At 43.1% G+C, this 10936-nt stretch overlaps 1 protein-coding gene across 2 annotated transcripts in view; it reads left to right on the top strand.

Annotated features, from left to right (window-relative positions):
* The first annotated feature begins 5453 nt into the window (after positions 1-5453).
* Clca2 (chloride channel accessory 2) overlaps positions 5454-10936 on the top strand; it is a 28326-nt gene continuing 22843 nt past the window's right edge. Inside the window, exons 1-3 of one of the 2 annotated variants that reach the window (XM_034499380.2) lie at positions 5454-5770; positions 6596-6733; positions 9262-9412. In XM_034499380.2, coding sequence (XP_034355271.1) covers positions 5585-5770; positions 6596-6733; positions 9262-9412 — 475 coding nt within the window. In that variant the 5' untranslated portion in view covers positions 5454-5584. The remainder of the gene's footprint in view (positions 5771-6595; positions 6734-9261; positions 9413-10936) is intronic. The other variant, XM_034499379.2, reaches the window with a different exon arrangement.

Genomic DNA, 10936 nt, shown 5'->3' with positions numbered 1-10936 from the left:
TGGTCTCTATGTACTGTGTTATTGGGAACTCACTGCATTATGATTCGTTTTATGTCTTTTCCTGAGAAAAAGTATGTCTGACTCATTTTAGGAAAATTCTAAAGTTAACTTTATCTGGCCACTATCTGGACATCTTCCTTATGCCCTGGAGATCACTAAGCACAGATAAGGACATAGCTAGAAGTGGCCAATACTCCAGGAATCTTCCTGCTGTGTCTGCCCCTGAGCAAACTCAGGCAGAATGATTGGTGCAGGAGCAACAGCGACAACTGAAAACTCTCACTGGCCAGGAGAGCAGGTTATAGATTCAAGGTCACTTTTTAGTATAGGTTTAGAGATCTCTTTAAAATGTAGTTTAAAAAATAAGGAGTTTTACAGGGTATACTTCTGAAAGAATAAAACTCAGCAAGTAAGTTGAATAAAATAAACTTTTCCTATTTCATAGTGCAGATGATGAAACTTATAGTAAAAGAAGTTAGGCATTAGTGTTTGCTACTCATAACGAGACTGCTTCAGATATTTTTGGTTTGTCTGAAGTGCTTTCAAACAGCAAATACTACGAGCCTAAAAGCAGGCTGTCGTACTAAATGTGTTTGCTTTGGAGGTGACATTCTTTGGCTTCTTTAAATTGGAGTTACAAGACTATTAATAAAAAAAAATAATATGTTCTGTTTGTATTTTCTAATTGTAACTGAACTTGTAACCCAACCCTAGACATGTAATGAAAAGTCAAACATATATTCTGTACCACTTAAATAATCATTAGTCTGCCTTTGTTCTGTGAAACCTGTACAAATAAAGAAGCACCTGGTTGCTACTCAGTCACAGCAGCAGCAGAAATGGCCCGAGTGTCACAGAGGCTGCCTGATTGCTAGCAAGTCAGCGGGTGACTCCCCTGATTATCGAGCCTGGCTGGCGCACTGCCCGCTTGCCTGTACTCCTTATCTCTTCCGAGGGCCCTGTCAAGAAGGACTCTCTGACTCTCCTTTCTGTGCTGGGGAAGGTCCCTCCATACAAACATGCTGGTCCTAGGCATTTTTGAGGCTCCCAGGTCTTATGGTGAGAAAGTCTTTGCGGGATCCAAATGCTGTGCCTCCTTCTGCCCCGAGTCACACCCCTGTCTTCTTCGGTTTGGGAATCTTCATATCAGCAGCTCCTCAGTAAGTGGCCTGTGAGAGCCACTTGCTCTGCTGATTTGCTCAGCTCTGCCCTGCCCCCATCTCCTCTCACCTGTTCTCTACCGCCATGTTTTGACAAGCACAAATGACTTTTCAGCCATTGTGTGGACCATGCACCTTACTGCATGGTTTTGGAAATGAATATGAAATTGAAGAAAATGTGATCAGGGAGGTATGGAATTTACAGTCCAATTCCTTAGAAAGACTTATTCTCCTAGGTTTATCGTTTATCCCGCTTCTAACTTGTTGTATTTCATAAACGCTGCATGAACTTTGTATCTCAGCCACAGACGTACGTATTTTCTCCTCTTTTTAATGGGCCAGTCAAAACCAGTGTCCAAAACTTTTGGCTCAAGATTTCAGATCTGCTCTCTTCTCTGACTCTGTCAGATGCTTCACTGGTTTTGCCCATGGCTCTGTACCAACAGTTTCCATGAAAAGAAACACACAGCTTCATCAAAGGCCAAGCTGACCAGCAGATCAGACAGTGAACAAAGATGGGGTTTGTTTTTTCAGTTACTGAAATCGTATACCTTGTTTTCCTGAAAGCAGATAAAAGCAAAGTAGATTCCTAGAGTTAATAAAACATTGAAATGAACTTGAAGAAATTTTATTCCCAGTTTTCTTCACTTCCCCCGATACCATCAGGCTTATGGACACAATGGATTGATTGTTAAAAGTCAGTCTTCATCGGAACAGAGTCCTGGGCTCAGGGGTGACCTTTTGTCAGTTGGCCAAGCCACCATCCCCAGCTTTTTTTTCTAATACAGCCATGGTTACCTGTAGACAAAAACAGAGTGACTGAATATAGTCCTCGGCTGTCCTCTGATGAGCAGTTTTCGTACACAGTGGAAAGACACACCCACCTGCAGCACACTTACACATTAAGAGGTCAAACTTTGTCCCTATTTCTTTACTGCTGAGACGACTTTTTCTTAAAAGCCCGAGAGATTGGTGTAAGGAAATCAACTGCCAAGGGAAGTTGAAAGGAAGTGCTTTGTCCTGCTCCTCGGTGAGTCACCATAGCTGGCACATAATCCAGTGGAAAAAAACCCACACTGGGAAGGAGCCTCGGAAGGCAAGGTTGATGTGATCTGAGCCACAGGTGAGCAAGTTTTACAGTCACACAGTGAATGGCAGTCCATTCTCCCATCATGCCCAGATGATCACCAAGACCCAAGGGTTGTGTGTCATGTTGAAACGAAAGTGAAAACTTCCCTGAACAGAAGAGACATTCCCCCCCCCCCCAAGGAAAGAGAGATGCAGGCATGCATTTCATACCTTAATCCTGGCCCCTCCTCAACCTAGCTCTTATTTCTCCCAAATGCATTTGTTCATTCAATAAATATTTATTCAGATTTGACAGAACTAGGTGCTGGGAAAGTAGCGAGCAAAAGTAAGCATGTCTTTTCTGTCACACAGTCACCATAGGAAGCCAACATCAGAATGTGACAAAAATGGCAATGGACCCAGGATGATGTGTCAGAAGAGAATGAAGATACCTGATGCTGTTGGAGTAAGAAAGAGGAGATTTGACTCAGCTAGCCACTCATGCAAGCTGTCTAGTCCACAGCTGGAATTTGAAGGACAACCTGGTGGGAAATAGGAAAGGGGGTTCTCATCCAGGGAGTGTCCCCTCACTATCTCTCAGTGTTACAACTAGCTCTTAGCTCTGCGCCTCACTCCTGGGTTCTCCAAGTCTGGTTCTCACCTCTGAGTGTCTGTCTGGACACTCTCCCATCCTTGTGCTCTCTATATTGCCCTCTGTCTACTCATTGGTTTCTTTGTCTTCTCTCTCTCTCTCTCTCTCTCTCTCTCTCTCTCTCTCTCTCTCTCTCTCTCTCTCTGAGATCATAAGCATTACCCATAGTATATGAGTCTATGAGCAATAAATATTAGTAAGAGGAAGAAAGAGTTATATGCCCTGGTAGTAGTGATAACTAATATTTAAATGGAACTTTCTGTATTTTAAAGACTATGGTAAGCACTTAAGCACTCTCATCAACCAGCCTAATTCTTCTCTCTCTTATAGACACTGTTTAAATTTTTGCTCCAGATCTGTGTGATGCAGATGATAAAAAAAATACTTATTAAAATGAGGATTATAGAAAGTGTTACAGTTTGAAATATCCCCCTCTGGCTCAGGTACTACAGCCCCTGCTGGTGGTTCTATCTGTGAATAGAATGGGAGATTAGTCTACGTGAAGGGAGCAGGTTACTAAGGCAATGCTTTCAGCTTATGCTAGACTCTGAGTACGCCCCTCTCTGCCTTCTGTCTGCTGTGACACAAACACATTCCTGATCCACAGTCTCTGCCACCTTGGTGGTCTACCCAAGCTCATGGGGTCAAGCAAACATGGAACTCAACCCTTGGATGTCCACAAGCTACAATAGATATTTCCTCCTCTTTTACGTTAATGTCAGTCATTCTATCACAGGGACAAGGTAATCACTAATACAGTAAGCGCAATGTGTGCATGCTAAGTACTGCTTAAAGATTGCATGCTATTCTGATAATGGGCAAAGGCAAAGTCAGGAGCCCAAAGCCCTAGGTCAGATGACTCCAGTTTTTAGGGAAGGAAGAACGACATTGAACCTACCCTGAAGATGGCCATTAAAGAACTATGAAGATTTAGTGTGACCTCCACATTGAGAACAGTGGTAGGTTTTTCCTTAGCCTGACATCTCCTCCTCTCTAGCAGCCCTCAGAAAGGGGTCACAGCTGGGCAGAATGTACGAGTGGCTAAAGGTTTCCAGACATGTTCTCTGTGGAATTTAACCCAATAAATAAAGCTTTCCCATAGTTTTGGATAAGCTTTACAATAGCTGTCAGTTGTGTGTGGAGCCAGTCAGCAGGTCCAACCTTTTGGCATTGACACAAGATGTTGCCATCTACATGATTCCATAGGCCACAGGCTGGACACACTTGTGAGAGAAAGACAGTTCCTAAGTCTAACTTGATAGATAAGAGAAATCATGATGCAGTGGTCAACGGTGGGAGTTGAAGCCCGTTGTTCTTTTTACCATTGTGCCATCACTGCTAACTTTAAAAGGTTTTTTTTTTTTTTTTTAAACTGTCCTGAGCCATAGCTTTGACACTGTATCAGTCACTTTTCTCTAGTTATTATGAAACACTATGAGTCAGGCAACTTAAGAAAGAAAGGTTTCATTTAGCTTATGGTCTCAGAGGTGCAAAAAATCCATTATAATGCGAAGGCATGGCAGCAAGCAGCCAACATGTCTAGAACAGGAAGCCATTCCTCAACTATAACCATGAGGTAGACAGAGTGAACTGAAAATGGCACAAAGCTTTAAACTCTCAAAGCCTACCTCCAGTGAAAGAATGTTGTCCAGCAAGGCTGGAGCTTCTCACTTCCCTAAACAGTGCCATCATTTGAGACCAAGTATTCTGATACCTCAGTCTATAAGGGACATGTCTTATTCATCCACCACAGTCATTAATAACCTAGGGATAACACAACCCACCAGTCAATAAAAGTACTCATTCCTTCTTCCACTGGCACTACCAGAATTCAAAAGCCGGAATAAAAACACATCAAGGGAATGACATTTAAAAGGGTTCATCTGCAAATTCCACAGTGCTGTGTAGTTATTCGATGTCATAAAATATTTGTGAAGCCTGCTTCTTTAACCTGCCGTGGTGCGGGAGATACAGGTTGACTGAATCAAGGCCTTATCCTCTGGGGATCTCTGCTTAGAAAGAAGTTCATTTTTCTCCCTTGGCATCAGGAGACAAGGCAAGGAGGCCAGGGGAAAGGGCTGATGGCCTGCACACCCAAGTTCCTGGCACTTGGCCCTCCCTTGGGAGATATTTGATCTCCTAAACCCAGCCATCAGCTCGGAGCTCGCCCAGACAGCCTGACCCAGGGCTCTAGGAAAAGGCATACAGCATGATTTTCAAATCTTCTAAATAAGTAAGAGAATCTCACAACCAGCACAGTGTCCTGAGTAAGCAAGGGAAGCAGTGGTGGTGAACAAGGTTGCACAAGACCCGGGAAGGAAAATCACTGTGTGTCCTGTAGCGGACTGGTTTCATTGTTCTGATGGCCTTGCAGCCAGGCCTATATCTCTTAAGCTTCTTCTTGCTTCACTTCCCTTTTCCCTTGAGAAGATATGAAGCCAGTAAAGGGTGGATGGCTTCTTGTCCAGCTATGATTCAGGAGGAAGCTTAGCCACAAAACAGGTGAGTATTATTGCCATGGAGAAGAACTTGCAGAGACACGTCCCAGATAGATCCACCCCAGACTTTTCAAAGAAGGCAACTCCTTCATCATGTATTGTAAGACCTTCCAAGTTCTTAAATAAGCCATCCGCTTCCACATTGATCAGCTGACTCAAGGTACCCAGCAGGCTCCCCGTGAGTAAACCAGAGGCTTCACTACAAGATGACCCATAGGGGTAACAGAGGACCTACCAGCAGGCTGACACTTGTGACTCTCCTGTTTGCCCTAAGTCCTGAACTTCTGTTCCTGGGAGCCGGATTGAAACTGAAAGAGAATGGTTATGATGGATTACTTGTTGCGATCAATCCTCGGGTACCCGAGGATATGAAGCTGATTACAAACATTAAGGTGAGTGACAATTATGCAGTCAGTAGCCTACTAATTCAGACCTGTTGCCACCTTTAGGACGCTAACCCCACCAGGTTTGAACTGGAGGACTACAGAGAGCAGCACTTCTTAAGGACAGTGCTGACAGCACGTCTGTGGGCATGCCAGCCACATCACGTCATCACATCGCTATATGTAGACTCCACTCACAGAGCCTTCATCCATCTTTTTATTAGTTACCATCCATTGGCTTTGGGGTTCAGTTGTAGTTTTCCTATGGGACTGTTCTCTGGAGAACAGCTTAGAGAAGTGAAAGCGGACTGTAGCAAAAGAAAGCCAGATGTTTGAATGATGGGGGAGCATCTTAAAATCATCCAGTGGCATCCCATTTCATAGCTGAGAATTCTCAAGAGCATCTATGCAGGCTGCCACAGAGAAAAATTCTCTTTGCTCGCCCATGCTCTATAAAATAATTGGTGTTTTCCACTGCAGCATGGCAAGGGAGGATCGTCACCTGAGAGTCTAATCTGTGGTATTGCCTAAAGTGTTTTCAAAAGGCACAGGCCTGAACGTGCTCACAGGTGTGATTTAAAGCGGTGTTCTGAAACGTGGGGAAATCATGAAAGCAAGCCCTAGCATGTACTCAGTGTGCTAAAATCTCTTTCAGGGAGCAATTCAATGTCTTTTCCTAAAATGTTTGTCCCTGTGTTTTTATGGGTTCAAAGTCTGTTTACCTGTTTTTCACTGTTGCTTGCATGGCATCAGAAAAACAAGAATTTCCTGTCTGATGGCTTCCCCTCTGTTTACATGTTTACATCTGATGGCTTCCCTTCTGTTTGGTTATAGGAAATGATAACTGAAGCTTCCTTTTACCTGTTCAATGCGACCAAGAGAAGGGTGTTTTTCAGAAATGTACAGATTTTAATACCTGCCACTTGGACAGCTCATAATTACAACAGAGTGAAACAAGAATCCTATGACAAGGTAAGGACTCAGTATTCTATTAAAAGAGTTTAATTCAACTTGAGGGTGAGAAACGTTCAAAATATGCTCTGTCCTTGATACTAGCACAGTGACATGGTATACTGTAAAGAGTATTACTGACAAAGCACATAGACGTTATGTCATAGACCTTCATACATGATTATGTGCCAAGAGAAAGGCGAGAAAGAAAAACAGAAGCATAATAAATAGGTGTGACTTATTCAGTCACGCATTAAGTCAGATGCCATTGCTGATTCTGCTTCTCTGAGGGTTTCTATTCTGTGATGGACACGATCCTGCCTCAGTTTTTAGTGGAAGAACAAGAATCCGTTTTATCCTGGTGAGAGTGAGCAGGGACCTGAACAATCCAACTCTGGCGGTCTCCGTTTTCACTGTGTCGTGAACAGAGATAGCTGTGCTCAGAGAGCCACCCGTGTGTGTAAAAATGCAACTGTTCCTCAGGCCATGGGATAAATCAGCAGACTTTGCCCTTAGCTAAGATGATTCAAAGGAGAAAGGAAAGAAGGGAGGGAAAAAAAGGTTGTGAGTGGAGAAAAGGTGGCTCCAATTCCTTTCTACCACAAAATAACTTAACCTTAAAGAACAGTAATAAACTGCAGGCAATCTGTAAATGTGCATTGGTAGATGCCTAGGAATAAATGCTAATACACTTTGAAAATGACTGTGAATTAGAGCCCACTGTATACATGAGAAGAGCTAGGGACAGCATAGAGAAGGACTTCAGCAATGGAGTGGGCTTGGTGTCTGCAGCTACAGTCCCATCAGGATGGCTAGGACACCTAACACATGCCCTTTTCTTTATCTGTCGCTTGGCATACAATTTCCTCAGATTGTTTTAATTCTTACCTTTCCCTTGAAGAGTCTCTCAGAAATTGAATGGCCTAGCAATGTAGAATGTGGGTCAGAGGCATGAAGATGTTGAGAGGCTTACACAAGAGTTTGTTCCACCAGACAGGAGCATTTGACAGAGCTTGGCATGGAGATAAGTAGGGGATGGAAACAAACTGAGAAAACGCTAGTGCTCACTAGGCTCCTAGTAAGTACCAGCCATTGATGCATTTATTCATCTGTCATCTAATTCCTATACAACCTCAAGATAGTTGTTGTTATTATGAATCAAGAATTCACTGATGTGAATACCTCACATAAGGTAAGGGCTTTGTTCCCTGTAAATAATTAATAATTATTGATTCACAATTTGAATGTCTATTTAATGTCAAAATCCATACTGTTAGCACCAAACTGTGTCATCTCTATAAAGATTATATTAATGACCTCGTCCTTTGGTACACTGAGAAGTCTTAGAGACAACACAGGACAAGCAGGTTGTCAGTGGCAATACCAGAGGTATAAGTACAACATGTGCAGTCTGATCAGATGTTTGCATACACCATTTCCATTAATCTCATAATATCAATTACATAAACATTAGGTGAATGAGCCTCTATACAGAGACATTGCTGGTTAGGGCAGAGCCGGGGCCTTTTGTACGTGCCACCTTGCAATGTTCCTAGCTTCCAACAAATAAATGGTAATTATTATGAAAGTGACTTGTGCTCTTTATAAAGGAATCCTCAAATGTAGAAATACAAAAAATAGAAATGAAAATATCTTCCCCCAGTGGCACACAAAACATACAGTACTTGTAATCTATATAATTATGCCAAGTTTACCTACTTTTCTTATTTATCTATTTTTAGTGTTTAGGATGGTATTTTACTATGTAGCTATAGTGGTTCTGGAACTTTCTATTTAGGCCAGGCCAGCCTCAAAGTCTCAATCCTCCTGTTTCAGCTTCCTAAGAACTAGGATTGTAAAAGTGTGCCACACACCTGGCCCCCTCTCCCTTTCTCAACTGAGTATCATCCTTACTTTCTGGGGGCTGGTTTGTGACAGCTGCCACTCTTCCTAAAACAAGAGGAACAGTGCTGTCTGCAAAGTTTTACTGCCTCGATGTCTAAATGAAGAATACTTATGCGAGCTTTGAGTTTAAGATGCTGTGTTTTAACAGTAGTCAGTGAAATGCTCAGGGACAAAGCAAAACATAACTCACTCAGAGTGATACCGAGATCTGACGAGTTACGGAAATGAAAGACGGGGCTAAAGGGAAACATTGTCCATTTTGCTTGCGCTGACAGAGTAACAAGCAGACTGAGGATGGCTCTAGGTCCTTACTGGGCAGTCCTGGATGGTGTGTAAATACTATTAAATCTTCTTGATTTCACAGCTCTTTATGATGTTATGATTTCATAACTTTACAGTATTGATATCTGAGAATATGGGAAAGGAATAAAGGAAGGGAAGAAGTTCCATGCAGACTGGATAAACTTTTAAAAGAAATCTTTCTGAGAGTGCCAAAGAATTTAGCTTAAGTATTTAGCTATCAGAATATCCAAACTTTAGCTACAAGGCATTCCTTTAATATTTAATCTGCTTAAAATCATTCATGCTTGCATACAGTAAAATTACAGTTTAAATTTCCTTAAAATGCATTTGTTTTAATTTAGGCAAATGTCATAGTGACTGAGCAGAATGGGGTGTCCGGGGATGATCCATATACCCTACAACACAGAGGGTGTGGAAAAGAGGGGAAATACATCCATTTCACACCCAACTTCCTACTCAACGACGAGTTAGCAGCAGGATATGGCTCACGAGGTAAGTTCAGCTCATGAAAACATCCCTTTTGTGCTTTGTGCAGAAGATACCTCTAAAACCTGCAACCTGTCAAGGACTTTCCCTTATAGAGAGAGGTCAGGTGTCTATAGAAGGGGTGGGACAGGATGAAACAGGAAGACCACAGACCAGATTCTGTATAGAGTAGTGCTCTGAGAATTCAGTGAAGACAACCAAGCCAAGGGTTGTCAGCACACGTCTCACAAAGGAGAGGATTAACATCGTTTTCATTAATGGAAGGAAGAGAGGACAGGGAGCATGTACAAAATGCTGAGGCTGCCGAGGAACGCACGGCTTCAAGGGAAGCCTTTGACCCACTGTCAGGGCAGAGCTTGGGTCCAGAAGAAAAGCCCACATGAACACAGCCTGCAGGTGGTGCACACCCAGCAGGCAGGTGATGCGAGCAGCCTGGGATATCCACACTATGAAGTCCCCACTGAAGGCTCATGCATGTGGGAACAACAGCACCATATAACTTTCGGGAGATGTATCTGTGAGGGAATTCTGGATGTGGGGAGATACATGGGAACACTACACGGATGTGCTCAGAAGGCTTGAATGGAGGAGATAAAAGGAGAAGGACCAGAGCTGATATACAAGAAAACGGACCGCCCATGCCCAGATGCTCTGCCGATCTCACTGAAAATATTTCCTTACGAGACCCTAGTGGCCCTAAGTGGTGAGCGTTCCAGAGTGTAGGAGTTCCGAATGGCTGGCTGCAGAGTAAAAGGCAAGAGGTGTGTGCAGATGGCATTAAGAACAAGAAAGGCATTGGGAAACAGGGTGGACCATGAATAAGGGAAGCCACGGCTGGATTAGGCAAGAAGATGGTGTGGAGCAGCGAACTGAATACAGAGTGTCTAGCTGTGGTCAGATATGGGCGTCTGGAACTCAGGAGAAACGTTATGATCGCCAACCTGCAGACTGCTTCACCGGTGTGTGAGATCTGAGGACATATTACTGAGGACAGGTCAGCCAGCCCAGGGCTAGCTCCAATCTGCAATTTTATTTTTGGTTCAATTTTAAATAGAGCCTTTCAAATGTTTTTATTTTTTGTGAAATTTAAAACTAGGTAGGTTTTGTTATCCCTGCTTAGCAAGCAGGAGTAAAAGCAACCATAGGATCCTGGGTCCGACATGGCCTTGGTCGGGACAGAATGACATGGTTCCTGCCCCTGGGACAGGGTCAGCACAAGTGTTGCTAGCTGTCTCTTGTTTGTATAACAGTGTACGTAGTTTATGTTTCTCCTTCAATGAATGTCCTCACTGTTAATGTTACTGACTCCATGATAATCAGAGACAGTCTGAGTCCAGGAGGCAAAGGTGTGATTAATGTCTCAGCAAAATGGCAGACACTCACTCGGACCTTCAGGACAGCCCTTAAGGCTGTGGAAAAGAACCCTAAAAATACGGATTCAAAAATATATAACTTCTCAAAAAATAAAGATGGATTATACGGGATTATACGAGAGGCCTCATGAGTCTAAAGGAACGAAAGCAGATGACT

Source organism: Arvicanthis niloticus, chromosome 4 (assembly GCF_011762505.2).
Source record: "Arvicanthis niloticus isolate mArvNil1 chromosome 4, mArvNil1.pat.X, whole genome shotgun sequence".
NCBI classification, from domain to species: domain Eukaryota; kingdom Metazoa; phylum Chordata; class Mammalia; order Rodentia; family Muridae; genus Arvicanthis; species Arvicanthis niloticus.
Note: the sequence above shows the minus strand (reverse complement) of the source record. Positions and strands in the feature narration are given on the sequence as shown.